Raw genomic sequence first — 23802 nt, 5'->3', positions numbered from 1 at the left:
TGCCTGTAGCTTAGAATGCTCTAAAGCATTAGACTTATTAATCTTGCATGTCTAAGGCCATTCTGTGCCCTGAATGCAGAAATTAGGCATTTATGGGTTGGAAGCTTTTGAGGGAATGTTTCTGCCTGGCAAGCATTTTTAACGGTAGGTTAATTCTGCACTGGTGGCACAGGCTACTGAACAAATTAGAATATACCTTCATGTCCTCTTAAAATGATTTTATAGACGGGAGATTTGAGTTCATATCTCATCAGGGCAATTAACTAGACAGTCAAGTCAGTCTCTGTTCTAAATTGACTTTGGTCTGTGTGTCAATAAAGCATGGTGAGGCTCCACACACATGGTCACATTGATATACAGAAGCCACATTTAAGACTAGTTTCTTTTGTTTGTTCCATTAGATGATGGTCCCAAGTGACAAAATGGTGCTTTTATGTCTTTCGCCAGAGGCCATTTTCTTCAGCCTATCTGGTGGGTTTTAGCTACCGTGCGGTGTGTTAGGAATGTTGGTCCCATTTACTCACATTGGTGTTGGGCTGTCCCTGTGGGACCCATTCTTTGCTACATGTCAGAGGACCATCACCAGGTCAACAGGACTTTAGTGCTAGTTGGAGGCAGATAAATGTTGTTTGTACAGTATGCTTGAGTAACACACTGACATCCACTCAGCTTCCTTCAGCTTTTTCATCAGATCAACAGTTAAGGTATCACATGACCTCCATGTCTTTTCCCAGGGACCTGTTGGCCAAGCTGGTACTGAGGGCAGACAAGGAGAGAAGGGTTCCAAGGTGAGGCAATGTCTGTTTTCTAATACCGCTACTGCTCCATCTCTATTCCCCATGCATGCTTCACTGCACCTTTTCAAACACACGCATGCCTATCCATTCAAAAGGGAGTCGAGGATTACAGCTGATTTGACAGAGACAGGCGAAGCCTCTCTTAGATCTTGGATTGTCAAAGCAAAGGCCTAATTGGACGTCAGAAAGGCTTAATCCTCAGTTTCTGTCAACGAAACTGACACGAAATCTATAGCTCTTCCATATGCGCTTCAGAGCTGCCTCTCTCGTCTCATCCACAACGGATGAGATTCTGAAACAAATAGGTCCATGCAGTGCTGATGACATCTCTTTTTAACGTGTTCTGTATGAGGGGAATTAATTCGTTTTGATACATTTTCTGGTATGCTCTGTGGGACTAAATGTTGTTAATGTGGTGTGATTGTAGGGTGAGGCAGGAGCTGAGGGCCCTACTGGTAAGACTGGACCTGTTGGACCCCAGGGACCTTCAGGAAAGCCTGGACCTGATGGTCTTCGTGGAATACCTGGCCCTGTTGTGAGTTGAACTAAATGGACCCAAGTTTCATGATCAGAATCCTGATTGTGTTTAAAACACTTATCTGTACAGCAAAATACAACTGTGATTAACAAATGTGATTTACTTTGTATTTTTGAGGGCGAACAAGGACTTCCTGGTGCCGCTGGACGTGACGGCCCCCCTGGACCTATGGTAGGAGAATGGAGCTCTATCTCTCTCTTCTGACCAAATGACCAGTCAGAGCATCATTGATATTCAGAAGCGTTTTATTTGACAAATCATTTTTGTTTCTGTCTAGGGACCTCCTGGACTTCCTGGTTTGAAGGGAGACCCTGGCTCAAAGGGAGAGAAGGTACAGGAAGTTTTTTATTCAAATGGTTTGATTATTTATTGCTGTATCTTTTGGCAAAGCCCAAAGGCAATGCTAATTCTCAGGCCTACCATCTCCATCTCCTGATGTTCTCTCTGCCTCTCTCTCTCTCTCTCTCTCTCTCTCTCTCTCTCTCTCTCTCTCTCTGTCTCTCGATAGATAGATAGATAGATAGATAGATAGATAGATAGATAGTATATGGTATATTCTGTGTGTATATAACTATATACATATTTACTGTATTCTGTAAATGTGCTTTATGTCTTCCTCTCTCTTTATTAGTAAAACAAAAAAGTTTTGTTAACAATGGAGACATCGCATTTAATATGTATACATAATAATATTATATTTGTTATGGTCATTGGATTATTTCCAGCCTGCAGTAGTCCAATGGGAAAATGGAAGGCCATTACTATGTGTAGCAGGTGCTGTGACAGACCACCGTAGTAAAATATGACAGCCACTAACAATTATTTACTGGGAGATCAAAGACTAGTCCAGCCCTGTTGCCAGGGACTGTTCATAAACTTGCTGGTGGTTTTTGTATTGACTCTCCTTTGTATAACAGTACACTTCACAACATGCATTGTTAGATTAGCTCTGAGAAGATACGCATGCAGATAGAAGTTTTACAAGATACTCAAATCCCGGAAATGACTAAAAATCCCAGTTACGGCTTCATGTATTTTAAAGATGGTCGTGTGATTTCCATGATTGACCGAAATGAATTGCTTTTCCGTCTGTGTGTCCCCCACCCCATCCACCCCTTAGGGTCATCCTGGTCTGATTGGTCTGATTGGACCCCCTGGTGAGCATGGCGAGAAGGGAGACCGAGGTCTTCCCGGACCTCAGGGCACTGGCGGAGGCAAGGGTGATGCTGTAAGTACACACAAACTGGTCTATGCTATTGGTTTAGAACATGTCAATCCTGCCTGTGACTAGTGTTTTCATTGGCTGGATCTACTGTTTCATCTACTGTTTGTTCTCAGGGTGTCGGTGGTTCTGGTGGTCCTCTCGGCCCCCCTGGTCCTCCTGGAATCCCTGTAAGATCAACTCTTAATCTACATGCATCCACTCAGCATCAGTGTCAATACCATCGCTCACTTTATTTCCTGTCTGTCTTCTCCTCAACCAGGGCCCTCAAGGATCCAAGGGCTCCAAGGGATCATCTGTAAGTTCACATGTTCTCTTGGTTATCATATGTGATCCCAATCTGCCTGCCTGTGTGTTGCGTGTCATCGCTGTGTCCCTCACGGCTTCCTGTGTTTCACCCTTCTAGGGTACCGTCGGTCAGAAGGGAGACACCGGACTGATTGGACCTCCTGGTCCTCCTGTAAGCGAAAGTCTCCTTCAGCACAGATTTCACTGACATGGAAAAGCACACCTAGGATAGCCACAGCCCCACTGATGGATTCCGATTCCCAGTCTCATTGACCTCTCGCCTCTGTGACTCAGGGCCCCCCTGGTGACTTCATCCAGCCGCTGCCCATCCAGCAGGCCGCCAGGAAGAACAGACGGCAGGCGGACGAGCAGGGAGACGAGCCCGTGGCTGATTATGGCATGGATGCCATGACGGGTATGGAGGATGTCTTCGGTTCCCTCAACAACCTGAAGCAGGACATCGAGCGTATGAAGTTCCCCATGGGCACTCAGGACAACCCTGCCAGAACCTGCAACGACCTCCACCTGAGCCAGCCTGACTTCCCTGACGGTGGGCAATGGGGTTCAAACAACAGACCTTAGTTAGACGGCAGACAAAATGTCTATGTTATGACACTGGGCCACAGGGCCCCGATGCAGGTTGTGTTTTTTAAACAACTATTGTTTCTTTTGTATGTGTGTGTGTGTAATCCTCAGGTGAATACTGGATTGATCCCAACCAGGGCTGCACAGGAGACTCCTTCAAGGTCTTCTGTAACTTTACCGGAGGAGGAGAGACCTGTATCTACCCTGATAGCAGGTCTGTTGGTGTAAGTAACTGAAGTTATTCACTATGAAACCATTTATACAACTACATTCAAAATGACATATATTACATCAGGTCATATTACGTCAGGTTAAGGAAAATTTACTCTGGTTACAGGTTAGAATATCCAACTGGCCAAAGGAGACTCCAGGTTCATGGTTTAGTGAATTTAAACGTGGTAAAATCGTAAGTAGACCAACACATCCACTCTCAACTCTTATGTCTTATGCATGATCCTTTCATAGAACAAACAAACACATAGCAACTTCTGTACTGTACCAAGCGTGTTGTTATTGCCATACCGAAGCCCACCCCTAGCCCCACATCTCTTTTCATTTCTGTCCACCAGTTGAACTACGTGGATGTGGAGGAGAACTCCATCAACTCTGTCCAGATGACGTTCCTCAAGCTGCTGAGCTCTTCTGCCAGGCAAAACTTCACCTACATCTGCCACCAGTCAGTGGCCTGGTACGATGCCAAGGCAGACAACTACGACAAAGCGCTGCGCTTCCTGGGCTCCAACGACGAGGAGATGTCCTACGACAACAACCCCTTCATCAAGACCCTGTCGGACGGCTGCTCGGTACAGTGCTAACCTAGACCCAGCACTGCTAACCTAGACCCAGCAGTGCTAACCTAGACCCAGCAGTGCTAACCTAGACCCAACAGTGCTAACCTAGACCCAGCAGTGCTAACCTAGACCCAGCAGTGCTAACCTAGACCCAACTGTGCTAACCTAGACCCAGCAGTGCTAACCTAGACCCAGCAGTGCTAACCTAGACCCAGCAGTGCTAATGTAAACCCAACTGTGCTAACCTAGACCCAGCAGTGCTAACCTAGACCCAGCAGTGCTAACCTAGACCCAACAGTGCTAACCTAGACCCAGCAGGACTAACCTAGACCCAGCAGTGCTAACCTAGACCCAAAAATGCTAACCTAGACCCAGCAGTGCTAACCTAGACCCAGCAGTACTAACCTAGACCCAGCTGGGGTGTTAGCTCTGTTAGACCACTAGTAGTTTGGTCGATAGTTTGGTTCAATTTTGGTTCAGCAAATATATCATGATGATACAATGAGAATCGTTGACTGGGATTCCGGATTTAACAGTGTTCACTGCATTGTATTAAAACTGCTCTCTCTGTCTCTCTCTCCACCCCACCCCCCTGCCCCCACATACACACACACACCAGCTGAAGCAGGGCTACTCCAAGACCGTGATGGAGATCAACACTCCACGCATCGACCAAGTGCCCATCATTGATGTGATGCTGAATGACTTTGGGGATCCCGTGCAGAGGTTCGGGTTCGAGGTCGGTCCAGTCTGTTTCCTCGGCTAACCAAGCCCCCTCCCAGCTGAAGGACAGGGCCGCAGGGGGAACATGCATACCGAGACCTGACAACCCCATCCTCTCGCCCCTTCTCTCCTCGCGCCAAACCTGTGTTTTATTTTTATCCATAAGATCAGCTTGAGCACGGAGAAGGTGTCCCACGCCCTGTCGTGTAAGCATTGTCCAGGGGATAATACTCCTCGCCCTTGTAGGGCCAGAATCACATGACTTTAACTTGTAATCCGAGTGACATCAGGAGAAAAAAAAGGACATTTGATGCCGTGGCGGACAGAGGCGCACTTTCAGCAACAGAGGGAGGACTCCACTTACCCCCCAGCCCCCCTCCCTCCCTCCTCTCAGACCCAGCCCCTCCTCCCTCCCTACTCTCACCCCCAGCACCTCCTTCCCTCCCCTCGACCCCCAGCCCCCGTCCCTCCCTTGCTACTCTCATTCCAAAGCCCCCTCCCTCCCTAGCCACCCTCACACTCCAGACCCCCACCCTTCCAAGCCACCTCGCCCACCCTGCCACCAGCCCCAGTCCCCACCTCGCCCACCCTGCCACTAGCCCCAGTCCCCACCCTGCCACCAGCCCCAGTCCCCACCTCGCCCACCCTGCCACCAGCCCCAGTCCCCACCTCGCCCACCCTGCCACCAGCCCCAGTCCCCACCTCGCCCAGCCTGCCCCCAGCCCCAGTCCCCACCTCGCCCAGCCTTCCCCCAGCCCCAGTCCCCACCTCGCCCAGCCTGCCCCCAGCCCCAGTCCCCACCTCGCCCAACCTGCCCCCAGTCCCCCTGTCTGAATGCTCCTGGTGCTGCTCCAAATAAAACCACAGAGGTGCTTTTGTGCAGAACACAAAACACCAAGGTGCTACAAAAGTGCATTTTGACCAACTGTAATTATTATTATTATTTTGTACAATACTGTTCTTTCTGAATCCACTTTCAAAACTTGCATGTGTACCAAGCTGGTAAGGTTTGAATAAATGTGTGGTAACTATATAGAAATAAATTTGCAATAAATATATTTGTTTGTTTTAAATGTCTGTTGAGAACTACAGTAATTGCGAAGTAATACTAAGTTGTTTTTGAATGCAGTGTTAATATCAACAATTCGGTTTAAAAAATCCCCTTAATTGTAATTATGAAGAGACCCTTTTTGTAAATATTGACCATCATGAGCACTTCATCCTTTTCCATTTCCTCAAAAAATAAAAAGGTCACAAAACTGAACAAAACTACCTTTTCAAACTATGTTTACTCATTGTCATTGAGAGTTTATCTAATATTATTTGTGTCCATTATCAAAGCCAGTATTAAATAAAGGGTAGTTTTGTAAATATGTCTTAGTATTGCTTCAATGCAATATCACCAATCATGGGCTTATTCTACCACATAGATTATATTCCTCCCAATGGTATACCTCAATTGCTCTAGATAAATGTTGAGATGTTAGGCTATTAAGCCCTGTATATATCTTGATTATACAATTAAGTTTATATATTTGGGTAGGGAAAGGATAAAAACTTATTTGTGTACCTTTTTTTGTCCAGTGCCTTGGTGAATGCACACAACACCCCCTCGGTACCCTTTCTGTTAGAATAAAGAAACATTTTCAATGTACTTTGGACAGTTCCTTCAAAATATTAAAACTGGATTCAGAACAATGTTTGACTGAACGGCTGTGTTGTTCCCTATTTTGGTGCAGAAATCCACTTCCTGGTGATTCTGTGGCTCTGTGATTGTTCCTGTCTTCAGAGTCTTTATCCTCTCATTCCCTTCAGATTGGTGTGATTATTACTACAGTATGATGTGTCACAACTAAGCTGAACCACAAGTGGTCTGATCTCTTCAAGCCTCTCTCGCTCTCTCTCTTCATCTGACTCAGATGTGACTTGGATCATGTTCTATCTACATCTACATTTAATTAGCATCCACACTGTGTGGCTGACTGGAGTAGCATCAAGACAAGAGCTTTCCAACCTGTGTAACTGTGTTTACAATCTATGTAAGACTGAAATAAATGTTGTTACCTTTCCAAATGCACATTGCAATAGTTTGCATTCACTTACGAGATTTTTCCGGATGCATCTTACATTAACATTTTGGTATTTTACCTTATGTTCACCAGCCATCCAACACAAAAAATAAATAATAATCTGTACCTGTGTAGAATACTCTCTGAAGGCAAATCTGTTCTTCCTTAATAATAATTAATCTCGCTGCTCTAGGTATAACGATACGCTGCACAAATGTTAGTCTCTTCCTAATGAGGCACATTGATCATCAGTGTGGAGAGAAGACATTACAACAGAATCTCATATCTACTAAATGTGAATAAAACATGGACAATAATCAGGATGTTCTTGTTTTTGTAAAATAGTAATTGTTTACCTACTTGTTGTTCACCTTACATCAAGATCATTATTGTTATTGCACGTAAAAGATTGTTTTTCAGGTGAATGAGTTCATCTATTAGTAATCCATCTATGTCTGACTACAATTTTGGTTTGCTATTTCACTGTTCAATTCAAGATAAATGTAATGTGCATGACAAATAAGATGGTGGATGAGGAGAAAAGTGGATGACAAACGTCATTCAAGTGGCCTCCAGTCTCTCAGTAACAGCAACAACATTTATCAAGTAGTTCAAGTAGTCTACCTACGTTTTTCAGAGGAGCCCTGTACCATTCTGCCTCCTTGTCTGGAGAGGGTCGAAGAGACCGCTTGACTCCTGTCTTATTTCCTAGTCTGACCCTGCCTGATGGAAGACCTGCAGGCATTGATTGGAGTGCCAAGGTGTCAAGCCCTCCCACCGGGGTGAAGGTGACTCCTGCATAGAAGGAGACAGCCCCCCAGACAGTTCACACTCAGCACTTAGTGTTCTGCAGAGATAGGATGAATGTGTAAGTCTCATTTAAGAGCTCTACTCTTCTACAAAGGGGTTTAATGAATACCAAAATCATTCACTTACTCATTATTATATGCACACTTGCAAACATACACACACTGACTAACACTTTGAGTCTAATCTGCTTCCTTTCACATTTTTAACTGCTTTTGTGTGTGTGTGTGTGCAAGAGAGAGAGAGAGAGAGAGAGAGAGAGAGAGAGAGAGAGCAAGAGAGAGAGTGACAGCCAAGGAAAGAAAAGGAGACAGAGGGAGCGATGTCTTCAAAAGAACAACTTGATGATGTCATATCCGTTGTTAAGCAGGTCCTTCACCCCGCAGTTTTTTCAACGCTGCCACAAACTTTTCTCCCTCGCGGTCACTAGCGGTGCATTTCTCTCTGCCCACATGGCAATAGCGCGTAAAGCGGTGATGAATGTGGATCTACCTTCACTGTCTATTTCGTCAGAAACTAAACGCCCGGCATTTCTCCATCGTTTACTTTGCACCGCAGCGACTCTCACGAAACGACGTGCGTGAACATTTTGGGAATAGGTGGGCAAATAGTTTGCTAATAGGATGCGGGCGCTGTCCGTGGTGCTGAATCCGCTGCTGTTTCTGCTCCTCTTCGGATACTGCCCTTCAGCGGTGAGTTTCGGTGCTCTTTTCATCAGTGCCAGCCTTCGCTGCACTATGGTGGCACTGATTAGAATAAAGAACTGCGTAATTATTTCACATGCACACACATGTGACACACACATGATGGCTTCATACAAGAGTTTGAAGTTCGTAAACGTGATGAGAAAAACGTTTTTTTGGAAAGATGCACTGTTGCTTAGAAATAGAGTTTTTTTTTCCAGAAAACATGCTAAAGATCAAGTCAGCTACGAGAAGGGGTTTCGGATGAAATGTGAATTTCAAACATATTTATGTAATCAATGATAATTGTAACAAAAGTACTGTGTTGGGAATTATCATTCTCTCTCTCTCTCTCTCTCTCTCTCTCTCTCTCTCTCTCTCTCTCTCTCTCTCTCTCTCTCTCTCTCTCTCTCTCTCTCTAGCTTCATCTCTACCTCTCTCGCTCTATTTCACACACAGAAACACACAGATACAAATGCACACAGACTGCCCTGCTTTTGCTCACATCAACCGTATTGGGTTGATATTGATCTGGGGAGGTTGCCAGGGAAGTAACTCACTTTTAATGGTGGCTTAAATCATTGTAAGAAACAATTACATTGACCCGTTGGCCCTAAAATGCCAAAATGGAAATAAAGATCCAAATTCCCTTTCCAAATGATCTATGCACAATGTGAATGTGGCATATCCTGGCAAATCGGAACATTTAAAGCAAACATTGAAATATAAAATATACCTAAAATATTTCACTTTTGACATTACAGTATCATGAAGTGCACCAAACAATCTTTGAAATTGATTTATTCTCCCCTGAAAATCATCAGGGAAAATGATAGATTGATCAAAACATTTGTACAAGAAGCATGATTGATTCAATGCAATGCCTGCACTGTAAAATATTTGTGTGCAGTGTTTTAATGTGCATCTTAGCCCTAGTGGGGAATCTCTTTCCCATAATTGAATGTGCTGTAAAGAATTCATGTTTTTTTATAATTATTCATGACATGAGGCACTTGGAGGCCATATTACCATCTTGGGTCTAAGAGTCTAAATTACTGTTGGAAACAAAGAAAGAGCAGCTGTCTCAACAATTTAACAACAAAACTCTCCATTCCCAAAGCAGGGTGCTGGGAGAGAGCATCCGCCTTGGCTGAGGTACAGTGGAGAATGAATGTGGAGATGACAGTGTGGAGAGTTAGCAGGATGTGTGTCTGGGGGAGAAAAGAGGGACCATTTCACCACGAAGCACCAGAATAAACTGGCCCCGGTCACAAGCCTTTCAAACCTCTAAAGTATTGTGGAGGTGTGTGTGTGTGTGTGTGTGTGTGTGGGAGGGGGGTTCAAGGGAGGGGGGGGGGGGGGGTTCAAGCCCATTAAGACCTGCGGCCATGACAGAGACAGTGATTTCAACAACAATTACGATGGACCATTCAAGAAGCTCTGTCCGCTTGTGTTGACTCTACACTCAGTGGTGTGAGCTCACAAAGAGCTTCAAGACGGACCAGGTCCTCCATTTGTTCTCCTGATCAGTAGCCTCCAAATCTCGCAACATGTTCTCATGCAAAATCTATAGGTCACCATGTCGATATTTAGTGCCAAGCCTTCGTGCAGACGTGGTGCTCCAGTATTCCTGCTGTGAGGGAGATGGCACACCTACCGACAGACACAGAGGAAATAGAGTTTCTCTCGTTCCTCGTGCAGCTGAAGCACTTCACCCTGAGCTTTCTTCCACTGAAGGCAGGACATCTCACTCTGCTCAGGGGGGACCTGCTTTCATGTCAGGATTCAAAGTCTCTGTGAACTGTAAAAGCAGAGAGAGAAAGAGGGTGCGAGAAAATGAAAGAAAGAGAAAACAGGAGATTATCCTTACAGTAGAAAAGCTTGCTTAATTTATAGACATACATTTGAATAGATTGTGTTTGTGCCATAAATTGGATTGTGTTGCAGGATGTTGGTTGATTTGAAATGCAACAATATTTTATTTTCAATGCTACTGCTTTAAGGTTGCTAATTTCCCAGTGCTTTCATGTATGCAGTTTACTGGATATCATCTAAACCAAGCAGATACAAACTCACATCCAATAGACTTTTTCTATGAGGGATGCAAGACTCTACTGAAGTCAAGTCATTCTTCATTCTGAGAAAGCAGTATTTATTGTTGGTGGGTATAAAATCCACTATATGCCATTTTTTTTTTACAGAAAGCAGTTTGTTCCCCAAAGAGGAACCTTCAGAACTTGGTGAAATTGGTTATGTCAATGTTAAAGCATCTTGTAGAATTTATGACCCAGGAGAGCAAGAGTCTGGATGGAAGGGATATTTTTCAACAGTGTGTGTGTGTATATGTGTGTGTGTGTGTGTGCGTGTGCGTGTGTGTGTGTGTGTGTGTGTGTGTGCGTGAGTGTCTATGTGTGCGTGTGTCTGTGTGTGTGTTTATGCGTGTGTGCATGTAGACCATCAGGCCGAAGGAGGGTTGGCAGGTGTACAGCTCAGCTCAGGATGCAGACGGGCGCTGTATCTGCACAGTGGTGGCGCCTGAACAGAATCTCTGTTCCAAAGACGCCAAGGGCAGACAGCTCCGCCAACTCCTGGAGAAGGTACGGACACTCTGCGAACTCGCTCATCATGATATTGAAACGTGATCTTTGTACTTCAATAATTGATACATTTACATTTAGTCATTTAGCAGACGCTCTTATCCAGAGTGGCTTACAGTAAGTACAGGGACATTCCCCCCGAGGCAAGTAGGGTGAAGTGCCTTGCCCAAGGACACAACGTCATTTTTGGCTACGGCTGGGAATCGAACAGGCAACAGTATTAGCCCGATTCCCTAACCGCTCAGCCATCTGACTCCCTCCTAATTGATGCATACGTGTGTATGGGATTCAAGCTCTGGTTAGTAAGGGACTTCCTCATTGTTCAAATTGTCACTGCCAATACAAGGGCCATAAAGGAGACACATTTTAAACAGGTTCATTGTTTTATATTTGTAGTTAACATGTCCCTATACTTTCAGCAAAAATTTATCAATTACATAGTTTCAAATAATGTACAAAACGTCTGATACTCACACATACAGAATAAACACACTCTGAATGTCTTTTTCGAGAACTAATCCTCATACAGACTGAGGTTCCATAACTCCAGACAGCTCTTCTTTGAACCTCCATTATGAATGATCTTAGTTGGATGGCCGTATAGATGGCACACATTATCTTCATTATACTGGGTCAGACCAACATAACACGTATTTCCTCATCACACTTTGAGCTTATAGAATGTGTGAAGCCAGCATGGCCACTGCTGCTTATCTATCCATAGTAATTGTCTGTTTAAAAACATTAGGCTAGCCTACTTTTCAACGTATTCATCCCTACAGCATGCCATGGGACGTTCTCGGTAATTCACTAGGGTTTTAAGCTGACACTAATGTACTAAGTGGCCCGGGGGCTTCAGTAAGGCCATTTCAGGTCACCTCCACTGGACCCTGAGAGGCATGGTGAACACAAAGAGTGTATGTGATGCCACTTTGCTGGTACAAATTCAATGATGTGCATTATAACAGCAACCAGAGAGAGAGTGGGAGTGAAACAAGATAGATTGATCCATTTTCACTGTGGGCCATTTAATAGTACACTTCCTGGTGAGCTTCTGTGGAGACATATCAATTAAAGAGAATCATCATTAAGACTGTAAGCCATAAATTTTTTCCAGAACTTGATATAAAACACATCTTAGTGTGCCGTAAGTATGGAAATACGACAATATAAAAAAAAAGATATTCTATCTCATGGGAGATACAATCATTTATGTGGTCACATCTTTCTTTTGTGAAGGTGCAGAACATGTCCCAGTCTATCGAGGTCCTGAACCTGCGAACGCAGAGGGACTTCCAGTACATCATGAGGATGGAGAGTCAGATTAAAGGGCTGAGGTCAAAGTTCAGACAAATTGAATCGGACAGGAAACCTTTAGCAGACAAAAACTTTCAGGTGCAATTGTGTTTTCTTTCAGGTGTTTGCTATAACATTTTATTCAAATATAAATAACAAAACATTGAGCCAATGAGTAATGAAGTTAGTTACTACTGCCTGTATTGTTCATCTGTGGACCGTGCAGGAGCTAAAGGGGAAGATGGAGGCTTTGCTGCCTCTGATCCCAGTTCTGGAGCAGTACAAGATGGACACGAGACTTGTCTCCCAGTTTAAAGAGGAGATCAGGAACCTGTCAGAGGTGCTGACCACTATCCAGGAGGAGATGGGGGCCTACGACTATGAGGAGCTCCATCAGAGGGTTTTGAGTCTGGAGAGCAAGCTCCGCAACTGCATGAGCAAGCTCAGTATGTCACCCAAGGCCATCTACCAGAACCACTGTTAACTCTGACGCATAGTGTGTGGAGCCTTCAGCTAGCTAGCTCCATTTACTGAACGGTGTCCATCTTAACTGGGTGCTGTTTTTGGGGAAATAGGGATCCTTATTTAGCACGTTTGGAGTGTTCTTTTCTGTGGTTTACAAAAAAGGATACAGGGTATGTAAATTCCATCTGATCAGCTGATCTGGGATCAGCCTCAGTATCAGAGGCAGGGAAGTGGCTGCTGGAATGTAGGAATGGAAACATATCTAATCAGAGTCTCTTGTGTCCCCAGCCTGTGGCAAGCTGATGAAGATCTCTGGGCCTGTGACAGTGAAGACATCAGGGACCAGGTTCGGAGCCTGGATGACTGATCCACTGGCCTCTCCGACTAACAACAGGGTGTGTGGAACCGGAGTGGCATTTTTGACATTGTATTTGTGTGGCAATAGAAGCAGAGAGCCAAGCCGTTGCATCTTCTATCTGATCGGTTTATGTCTGACATCCTGTATTTCCCTCAGGTTTGGTGCATGGACAGCTACACCAACAACCGTATTGTTAAGGAGTACAAGTCCATATCAGACTTTGTTTCCGGGGCTGAGTCTCGAACATACAACCTGCCGTTCAAATGGGCCGGTACTAACCACGTGGTGTACAACGGCTCATTGTACTACAACAAGTTCCAGAGCAACATCATGGTCCGCTACAGCTTTGAGACCGGACGAGTGGCCACCCAGAGGGCCTTGGAATCGGCCGGCTTTCACAACGTTTACCCCTACACGTGGGGCGGCTTCTCCGACATCGACCTCATGGCGGACGAGCTGGGCCTGTGGGCCGTGTATGCCACCAATCAGAACGCAGGCAACATCGTCATCAGCCAGCTGAACCCGGACACCCTGCAGGTTCTCGGCACCTGGAACACGGAGTACTCCAAGAGGAACGCCGGGGAGTCCTTCATGATCTGTGGAACCCTCTACATCACCAACTCCCACTTGACGGGGGCCAAGGTGTACTACGCCTACTCCACTAAGACCTCCAGCTATGAGTACACGGACATCCCCTTCCACAATCTGTACTTCCACATGTCCATGCTGGACTACAACGCCCGTGACCGCGCCCTGTACGGCTGGAACAACGGCCACCAGGTGCTCTTCAACGTCACACTGTTCCACATCCTTAAGACGGACGACGACTCCTGAGGATAAACGGTCTCCGTGTTCTCCTTTGTGGTAGGAGTGTTATGTTTGGTGTGTTTCTTTTCTACAACTGTCTTCTTGTCGTCGCTGACTCTTTCTCTTCCCCTTTCTCATGTTTTGCACTCGAACTTGTAAGGGACGATGAGGGATGGTGGTGACATGTACTTGCACAGTACCTTGGCTTTTGCATCCATGGCTGCAGATGAGAGAGAGTATGCCTTATTCATTGCAGTATATTCTGTAAGCCCAAGGAAAACAGCTCTTGTGCATGAATGTATGTCTATCCTGATAGCATTTCTACTGTAACTCTGTATCCGTGTCTTTTGTATTGGCAACCATCGAATTTCTCCTAAATATAACATAATTTATTGCAAAACATTATAGTTCTAAAATCCATAACATAAAATGTATCTATTTATCATAAATGATCAATATACACTTGAGTAAATAAACTTATTATTGTTTTGATTAAGTCATGTGTACAGTCTTGGTTTATTCATGATGGTAATTTCCATAAGAACTGGCCTAAGATATTCGAAGCCAAAGAAATGAGCAGCCGAATAAGTTGCCATATGTATGTGAGGTTTGACCTGAGAATGATTAACAACGAGGCAGGCAAGAGAAACAGCTGCACGGTGTGTGGCAGGGTCCTCATTAAAAAGAGTTCCTGAGAAACTAGTGATAGAAAACAAGTATGTGCCTGTGTGTGCGTATGTGTGTGCGTATGTGTGTGTGTGCATTTGTGTGCATTCGAGTAAAAGACTGACAGGCTACATGATGACACACACACACCGTACACACTCCCCTCCTCCAGCTTACAGTAGTAAATCGATGCTGGTCCATAGATCACCCATCCTACATCAAGTCAGACACTGAGGGCATCTCTATTTTCATGGACATCTTGAGTAATTTATATCCGATGGCTCCGTTTCACAAAATAACAACAAAGTCTGAACAAATCCTGAAAAAGAGAAAACATTTCATGCGTAAACAACTGCAGAACTTTCTCTAGTAATGCTCCTGGAAAATATAGCATGACTGAATGCTATATTTGAATGGTATGACTTAATCCTTCAACAAGGAGATCAAAGACTGTTGTATATATTAGAAGAGTCTTCTACACTTCACACAACAAGATTAGGAAAAACATAAACTCTTTGAAAAAGCTGTCTTCAACTCAAGTCAGTGGATGCTTTACTAAATCAACATGCAGTTTGTGTATTAAGATGAGTAGCCCATTTTTAATCCCTAATGACAGGTGCTCCCAAACAAGTGATATGTAGGGAATGTGTTAGCAGAGAGACTTGATGTAGACCACTGTAGAGAACTGGGAACTTTAACTCAATCCAAATCCTTGTAATTCTGTCATTCTGTATTATTGATTTTCTTTTCCAGACTAATAATCATGGAAATGGGAGCTTGAATGTTGGCTTCTGGGTTTGGTCTAGCTGTGTGGACCATGTCAATGACATGACCACAGTGAAAAGTCTTGTAATATTGAACAAGTACATTCAAGTAGATGATGACAGTGCTTTTAGAGGATAGTGGCGATCACATGAGCACATAACCTTTTATCCTGCTCGAGGTGATTTTTAGTCTTCCCTTTGCTGAGATGGAAGAGCACATACTTTACCAACTCCTCCTCCTCCTCCTCTCATTTCCAAACATCACTTCATAATCCCTCTTTCAGCTCTTATTGACAAAAGTAATGTAGCAATTAATGAACTGTGGAAATGTCACCATGTTACCAGCCAGGATCAGACACAGTTCGGCTCTGTCTGTCTGGTGGAGAATTTCCAAGCTGAATGCATTTTTTACATTTTGTAATTAGCGGTCCTAAAGACTGTGTTTGATTACCTAGGCTCCACTCCACATTGAGCCAAATGCTCTCCCCCACTTATTATTGCATTTACCGGCTCTGACCTAAGACTAGACAGTGCTTATGTAGGCACACTGAGTTATCATTTCCATGCCCTGAGGATGCTTGTGAAGCCCACGTCCCGTGTGATGCCTGACAGATCCTGGCTGGGAAGGGCAGGCCGTCTGTCAGCCTCCATCGCTGGCCGAGCAGGTGTCAGCTGGGGGGAAGAGGACTGTGACGGACAGCTGAGAGTGCCTGAGCATAGAGGAGCAGGCCTCTCGTCTAAAATTAACTTTGTGTTTTGGAGGCTCACAGATTGATCCATGCCCGCGGCAGGCATGGCCATAGCATGGGGCTGGAGCAAAACAGATTAGACTGATTCACTCGAGGAAGGCTCTCCGGCTTGGCGGGGAGATGCTGTTGTGCGTCGTGTGGTCGTTTCACCGTTGTGTTTTTGCTTCATTTGAAAGACAGGAGATGAGAAGAAGATAGCACGAATCATGGCGTAATATTGATCAAAATGGGTGAACGTTTTTTTGTCCGAATTTCATAGCGAGCTCAAATAGAAGAAAAGCCAAACCCACACAAGCAGCCAACTCATATGATACACATGACACATCAGTCAGCTTAAAACAAATACTTTCTTGAATGTGATACTTGGGGGCTTTGTATTTTATTAGCTTTGTACAGAAAACCGCAGACTTGTCTCTGTGTCTCTACTGCATTAAACTGGGCTTGGTTGGTGGTTCCCCCTGACACTGGGTGTCTGTAGATATTGAAGTCAGATGTAGTTAGTACTTCCACTGAGCTCAGCTTGTTCAGGTGGGGCCCCTTTAGTCTGGTCAGGTTATTCTAAATGGGCTGACAGATTGAACTTGCTGTGGTGCACATCAGCTCTTTCTAAATGTAGCACTGCTCAGAGGCTGAGGATGTCTCAGGACTCTCTCTCTCGCTCTCTCGCCCTCTCTCCCCGTGCTCTCTCTCTCTCCCTTCCCCCACTTCCTCTCTCTCTTCCTCTCTCGCTCTCACTTTGATTAGCATTTTCAAATGAAGAACTTTGAAATTCTACGTGTCTGACATTGTTTCTTATTCATGCTCTACAGAGTAATACTTTTTTCTTCTATTACCATTGAGTATACATGTTTGAATGCAACAATGGGCCTGTATGTCATTTTTTTCCATTAGAAATTAATTGAGAATATCTCCCAGAGTGCTCATTGTGTCAACCCTTTCCTCCCATCAGATCACAGCAATATCAAGTCCATTGATGCCAAAACCAAAGTCATTCATATTCTCCCCTGAAAGTAACAATGTACAGATGAGAAACTCATGAGTAGGGCAGGGTTCCACGCGAGCACGCTAATGACTGTATTTGTCATCTCTCTAATGGCTCGCTGTATCATCCCTGCACCTTGGGCCTGTGATTGATGGTGATTATCACTTAGGAATAGCAAGTAAGGGTGTTTGGATTAGGATGTGACGGAGTCCCTGGGTCGGTGTTTACCATGACCGAAGGAGGAAGGATGAAGGACATCAGGTCGACAGTGCCCGAGAGAGCAAAGTTTTAGACATCTGTGAGATGCACAAGTTGCGTTCTCCGTTCTTCCATCAGAAGGACCTTCTCCACATGGAAGCTCATTACAGCTCTAACTTTCATGTTTAATGGGTGAGCCCAGTTCTAGAAACATCACACACAAAGAGTTTTAGAATACTCGTTAATTGCCGAACGGAGCGGAAGATGGGGCACACTAATGATGAGTGAACACAAAGGTGTGGATTAGAGTTAGGCTTAGTTTGATCCCCTCAGGCTGAAACACAAGCCCAGTCTGTCGTGCCAGACAGAGCTGTCCGAAGCTATCTCACCACCATCTAAAACCTGCCTTCCCCGTTGCCACAAGACTCTAACCCAATAAATAGACTTTGTCTGTCTCCTAAAGTCCCAAGTGTCCTCACATTGAGACAGTGGTATTTTTATCTGTGCACTCTAAATGCAAATGACCCCACCTTGGGAATGGAACACAGTGGATGATGAAGACAAGTATTTGCCGCAAGTCTATTAAGATGGGCATAAGAAATCAAAATACTTTGTCTCCAGATTTTTTTATTTCTTCTTCTTTGTCTCTGTAGTCAGCACTGCCATGAAGTACCATGGAGCAGAAATTTGCATCACTTTAAAACCCCAAACAAAGAATTTTAAATTCAACTCCTCGCTTGTTGAGTGACTCCTGGGGGTGTTGCACTCAGTAAAGCATGGCTAAGTGGGATTTAGGCAGGATGGTGTTTTTAGTTTACGTTATTTCACTTTGTTTTTATGAACGATTAATAATGGTGAGGGGGTGTAAGCTGAGAAGAAGATATATGTGAGGTTGATTCTCCACTGCGAAGATGTGAAAGATACCGACCCTGGAGAACATCCAGTCTGGTTGACGTAGCCTCAAGCAGTATAACACACATTTGATCAATGATTCTTTATGTGGGCCCACACAGACATGCAGCTTCTTGGATTCTTGGAGAAAGGTTGCCAGAGACGGTCAAAATGGACAGGAATTTGTTTTCCAAAAGATTTGTATACTGTGCTTAGATGTTTAAGTGGAATCACCATTGTGTATGGATTGCATGGAATATGACATTGATAATGTGTTTATGACTCATACAGACATACATTGACCTTCAATTTTTTTTGGAAAAACACGTTCATTGAACAAGTTCATTATTATTTTTGCTATTGCCCATTTTTTACTTTCAGTAAATTTTGCAGAAAGTAATGTCACTGCCCTCTAGTGGTGTTAGAGGGAGATATAAAAAATGTTGTCGGACTAGATGCAAGTAACATAACATTTGCTGAATTGACTACAAATATCACACGTATACTATGGATAGTACCCATAGGATAAATATAATTTCTTGTTTTTGTTTTTTTTAGCACAACAGAGCATGGAACAATAGACATCAATCTTTTTGTTCAGTAGAAAGTATCCCGTTTAGTTGAGTTGGCATACCACCTTTGATTCAGTCAATTAGACAAGATGGATGCTTGACTACTGAGCCGTCAAGCCGTCCCCAGGGGAGGCCGCCTACCATTATGTTTGGACAGGGAAAACGCTGATCATGTGATCAGTTTGACTGTGGTGTGATAGGCACATTTTTACACACTGGCAAAAACTGCTTCGATTCTTTCCAGTTGGAGATCTCTACGCGGCCAGGTGAACAGCAGCAGAATAGTGACTGAGGTGGAGTGCAGATTCCGAAGTTGGATGAAGGGATCAACAAGGAGCCAACGAAACAGGAGGACCAGGATGATGAACAGAGTTTCTTTCTTTGAGGTAAGACAGGTCTGGTTTGGGTAACTCATCTGTTTTGGATGCATGCCATGCAAATGCATTTTGCAGAGGATTCACATCATCAACTGATTCAGATGAATTACTGTAGATAGTAGAGACATCTGTAAAGTTACTGCAGGTGTGAAACTCCAGTAGAGTTGCTTTCAGCGTGTTGGATCCCCTATTATCGAATGACGTTGCCAGCATAACGCTGGCTGCAGCAGTGATCCCTTGGCACCATGCCGACAAGCAGATTCAAAGACCAAGAATGTCAGGAAGTCATAGGAGATGTGGTGTTGGTGCTCGCCACAGGGGGGGTGTTATAGATAAACAACATGGCTTATGCTTGTCACATTTGACACCATGTCATTTGATTTACATTTGATAAAGGATTTTTTCGTCAAAAGCGTCACACTGGGTATGGATTATATAATTTCTGTTCAAACACGTTGTAACTGATAGTGAAACATAATCAGAGGTCAGAGGTCTTCCATCCCCTCAAGTTGCAAAATAAAATAGGCCAGTGAGGTCATCGAATGAATACCAGGCTCTTACCTCAGGTCAGACATATTGAGCTCCAGTCAAACCTATAGCAAGCAAGCATGCAACTACGCCTTGACTCTCGCACACACACTCCCTCATACACACTCTTTCTCACACGCACTTTCTCTCTTTCTCACTATGGGTTTTAACCTACGAGATCTATACACTGTAGCTCAGTTTATAAAGTCCAGGTGTGGCGATGGATTAAAGGCTGCAGAGGTCAAAAAGGATAAAAACGATGTTTTCTTTGAGGTGGAGATTCTGGATTCAAAGAAGTTTCAGCTTTGCTTTCTAGACAAGGTGAGGGATTTCACTTGCCATCTTTCATCCAGATCAGTGTGAAAGTCCATTCATGTTAATTTCTTGTCGTGAAACTTGCTTATTCTTGCAGGTGGAACCCAATGCTACCATAGGAGAGATAAAGTGTCTGTTACACAAGAATTGTAAGTGCTCTGTCATGTAATGTGTAAAAACTGTAATACTGTAAATGAATAACACCATTTTAAAGAAGTTACATTCCACAGCTGTCAAAAAAAAAAAATTAAACATTGCTATTTTAGTATCTTAGCTTTCCCAAAAGTATTCACAGAGGCATCTTTGTTAGGTCAGTTTCATTGAACTTCAGTTTGATGTGGTTTTCACAGATCCTAAATGGTATCCAGCCAGACAGGCCCTCACCCTTCACCCTAGTAAGTACTTGGATTCATCAAATCAATGTACAGCCTCTTTAATGGTAAATAACTGATTTTTGGGGGCTCATCAGCAGTTATGTATTCTATTGTTCCAGTTATTTGATTCCAGTTTTCTGTTGTTGTGGTCATAAGTCGATTTGAATACTTGGCAAATGCATTTGGTCATAGCAATTGCAACTTGACCACCAGCAAGCTTCACATTGTAACACGAAGATGTTTTGATGCAACCAAAGAGCTGCAACAGCTGGGTTTGTGTGTGCAGATTCTGTGCCAGTGCAGGGGGCAGCAGTTCACATAGAAGTGAATGGCAGAAGCCATAATGTAGCTTTTAGAGACTGAAATGCTGATGAATGGTCTGACCCAGTTCTCAGCTGGCCTTGTTATCTTTAACATCAGGAAAGAGAGTGTAAATCCTTTATATATTTTCATGTCTTCACCTTCATTGTTAGCATCTCTTTCACAAAAATACATATATAAAAGGTGCAAAAAAAATACCATTGAATGTAAAAATATGATAATTATTGACAATGAGATTCTAGTGTTTTAGCTACTAATCATTTCTAGTAATTGTTCTCCTGGCCACCGACCATCAGATGGAAAGTCCCTCAAAGATGATGAGGTGTTAGAGAATCTTCCAGTGGGGACGTCAGCAACCATGTTCTTCCATGACCTGGGCCCTCAGCTTGGATGGACCATGGTGAGATAAGACCCATGCTTTGGATATCCTGCTGTGTCTGACAGTACATGCTTGAAAGTGTAATCAACGCACACTTATGTCTCTCTCCCAGGTGTTTTTAGCTGAATTTATCGGCCCTCTGTTCGTCTATCTTCTCTTCTTCTTCCGACTACCAAATATCTACCTGACCCAACATGACTACACCACCAGCCCCCACTCAGTGGTCAAGTATGAAGACAAGCTCTATCAGAACCTCTCCATGTTTTTAGAAGACCTGCGATGAAGTGTTTCCTTACTGTGTTACCACTGTAGGTTGGCCTGCATGTGTCACTCTCTCCACTACATCAAGAGGCTGGCGGAGACCATCTTTGTCCACCGGTTCTCCCATGGTACCATGCCTTTGGAGACCATCATGAAGGTACAATGCTGACACACCTCTGCACCTGGACAGTTTACATGGCTGTTTCATTGGTCAGTGATACAGTGTAATCAACTCATTTGAAACATGCACTTTTTGACTGGCTGATGTTGCTATTTATTGTGATTGGGTTGAGATCCTGGTGTTGAGGCGTCCGGGCGACAGTTGGAACCGCCGAGGAGGCCGAGCTCATCAGCCTGACAGGGTCTTGGCAACTGCCAGTGGTCACCAGCCCATTCCTCCATGCACAGACCAACACAATCTCCTCACTAAGCTCATTAACCCTTGTGCTGCCTTCGGGTCACATGACCCAAAGGTTCATAACGAACCATCGTTGTGTTAACCCAATTTTACCCAATACAAAAACAAATAAAAATAATTTTCTTTTAACCTTTGCAATGTGGGGGGTCTGAGACAGCCCAACGGTTAAAAGAAAATGCTTCACTTTGTTTTTGTATGCGGTAAAGTTGTTGCAATACGACGGTGGGTCACAATGACTGATGGGTCAGAATGACCCGAAGATAACACAAGGGTTAAGACTTTGGAGCATTTGCACTAGGACATGTAAAACTGGCAGTTCTGCTGAAGTCTGTGCTGAAGCTCTCAACCCTAAAACATGAAAAAGCTTGACATATGAGAGCACAAAGTACATGTGTTTGTTATTTTAATTTCAGAACTGTCTGTATTATTGGGGATTTGCTGCCTGGCTAGCTTATTACATCAACCACCCCCTCTACACAACCCCCTGTGAGTACAACCTTGTTTACATATCTGCTGGCTGATATCGTGGAACTGACTAACTGTCTTTTACAGCATATGGGAATCTTCAAATAAATAGCGCACTGGCATTGTTTGTGGTATGTATTATTCTCCACCCTCACGCCATCATGTTCATATTACAGAAAATGCAAAACAACTCAGTTACAATCATCGTCAACCTTCTACCAAGCTCCATTTATTGTTAATTTCTCTCCAGCTATGTGAAGCTGGAAACTTCTCAGTCCATTTAACTCTCAACAACTTGAGTTGCACTGGTAAGCTACTTTGCCAGCATCTGCATGCACATGCACACATACACACACATACACACACATACCTCCCATCAACACTGCTGTTGCATTTCCCATCAGACAGCAAACCAGTTGGCCTGCTGTGAGGATATTTCCATGACATTGTGAGCTCAGTCTCGTAATACCGTCCTGCAAACAGGTTCCAGGCCAAAATGTATCCCTTACCCCACCAGAAACCCATTGACTTGGCTTTTCTTCTTTGTGTCGTGCCCCAACTACACATATGAGGTTTGTGAGACTGACTACTGCCTACTGTTTAGGATGTCTCATTGTAAATATGGCATAGTGTGTTTTCATAGTGCGTTAAGATTGTACCATTGCATATTTATAGATTTTTAAATCCACCTGTTTGAGATAACTGCAGATCCTTGTTCCATACAGGTGGGAGCATGGCTTGGCTTTAGTGTCATGACCCAGTGTGTCCCAGGTACAACCTAATGTTTGATCCTCTGAAATACCAACTGATGAATTGCATTCTTACGGAAGAACCTGATGCAAGTCCCTTTCACTCCACAGTGGCTATATTCACCTTTTTTGGCTTCATCCAAATGACCGTATGGGCAAGAGAGAAGCATCACATCTACACCAGAGAGTTCACCAACTACCCAGAGCTAAGGACAGCCATCATTCCACTCTTCCTCTGATACCAGCCTTCAAGCCATCAGCCAGTTAGCCGGCCAGCCAGCTATACCCAGCCAGGGTGACAGCAGTGGAGGGCAGTAACTGGATACAGTGTCATATCAATCACCTGTGTGACAGCTGCTCAGAATAGTGCTCTAGGGTATCTGCCAAGCCAGCTCTCAGCCACGTCTCTTCTGACCTAGGGTAGCTTCAGCCTACACACGCTGCTCCACAGTCCCCCTCCAGCGGACCTCTCCCCTGAGTCCAAACACTGAATTGAGGGAACAGTGGGAGGGGGCTGTTCACCCCACATCACCAGTGTCTGTCCGAGCTGTTTGGAGCTGGGGGATGGGAGGTATGCCTGGGAGACTCAGGAAAAACAAGCAGCAGAGAAATAAGCATTGAAAGGATTTTCTTTTTGTTCTTTTTTTACTATCATGACTTGTGAAGCACAGATCAACTGGGTGAATGTGTGCATAGTTTAGCAATATGACAATGCCGATCAGACGGCTTGTTGCCTTCTGGTTGTTATAAAATGTATTGAAAAATTG

The 23802-nt window shown here is 44.2% G+C and overlaps 2 protein-coding genes and 1 pseudogene across 2 annotated transcripts; all 3 read left to right on the top strand.

The window, feature by feature from the left end:
- LOC134037127 (collagen alpha-1(XI) chain-like) overlaps positions 1 to 5555 on the top strand; it is a 55425-nt pseudogene extending 49870 nt beyond the window's left edge.
- A 2654-nt stretch (positions 5556 to 8209) lies between these two features.
- LOC134036824 (noelin-3-like) lies at positions 8210 to 14498 on the top strand. Its single transcript, XM_062481932.1, has 6 exons — positions 8210 to 8512; positions 10957 to 11100; positions 12340 to 12495; positions 12623 to 12842; positions 13150 to 13256; positions 13376 to 14498. Exons 1-6 carry the CDS (start codon positions 8444 to 8446, stop codon positions 14051 to 14053), a joined length of 1374 nt encoding a protein of 457 aa, XP_062337916.1. The 5' UTR covers positions 8210 to 8443; the 3' UTR covers positions 14054 to 14498.
- Positions 14499 to 19897: 5399 nt separating this feature from the next.
- On the top strand, positions 19898 to 23798 carry LOC134036825 (very-long-chain enoyl-CoA reductase-like). Its single transcript, XM_062481933.1, has 12 exons — positions 19898 to 20074; positions 20166 to 20217; positions 20419 to 20463; positions 21060 to 21163; positions 21255 to 21370; positions 21455 to 21560; positions 22235 to 22307; positions 22374 to 22417; positions 22537 to 22594; positions 22770 to 22858; positions 23012 to 23057; positions 23147 to 23798. The coding sequence occupies exons 1-12, from the start codon at positions 19913 to 19915 to the stop codon at positions 23272 to 23274; spliced, it is 1023 nt and encodes a 340-aa protein (XP_062337917.1). The 5' UTR covers positions 19898 to 19912; the 3' UTR covers positions 23275 to 23798.
- The last annotated feature ends 4 nt before the right edge of the window (positions 23799 to 23802 follow it).

Source organism: Osmerus eperlanus, chromosome 16, assembly GCF_963692335.1.
Source record: "Osmerus eperlanus chromosome 16, fOsmEpe2.1, whole genome shotgun sequence".
Taxonomy (NCBI): domain Eukaryota; kingdom Metazoa; phylum Chordata; class Actinopteri; order Osmeriformes; family Osmeridae; genus Osmerus; species Osmerus eperlanus.
Note: the sequence above shows the minus strand (reverse complement) of the source record. Positions and strands in the feature narration are given on the sequence as shown.

What these genes read in the sequence shown, in the direction of transcription:
- LOC134036824 (XM_062481932.1), top strand. Translation starts at nt 8,444, where the DNA reads ATGCGGGCGCTGTCCGTGGTGCTGAATCCGCTGCTGTTTCTGCTCCTC. An exon ending in TCGGATACTGCCCTTCAGCG is followed by an intron (nt 8,513 to 10,956) that starts GTGAGTTTCGGT and finishes GTGTGCATGTAG; the next exon opens with ACCATCAGGCCGAAGGAGGG. An exon ending in TCCGCCAACTCCTGGAGAAG is followed by an intron (nt 11,101 to 12,339) that starts GTACGGACACTC and finishes TCTTTTGTGAAG; the next exon opens with GTGCAGAACATGTCCCAGTC.
- LOC134036825 (XM_062481933.1), top strand. Translation starts at nt 19,913, where the DNA reads ATGGGTTTTAACCTACGAGATCTATACACTGTAGCTCAGTTTATAAAG. An exon ending in GTGTCTGTTACACAAGAATT is followed by an intron (nt 20,218 to 20,418) that starts GTAAGTGCTCTG and finishes TGGTTTTCACAG; the next exon opens with ATCCTAAATGGTATCCAGCC. An exon ending in CTCAGCTTGGATGGACCATG is followed by an intron (nt 21,164 to 21,254) that starts GTGAGATAAGAC and finishes TCTCTCTCCCAG; the next exon opens with GTGTTTTTAGCTGAATTTAT.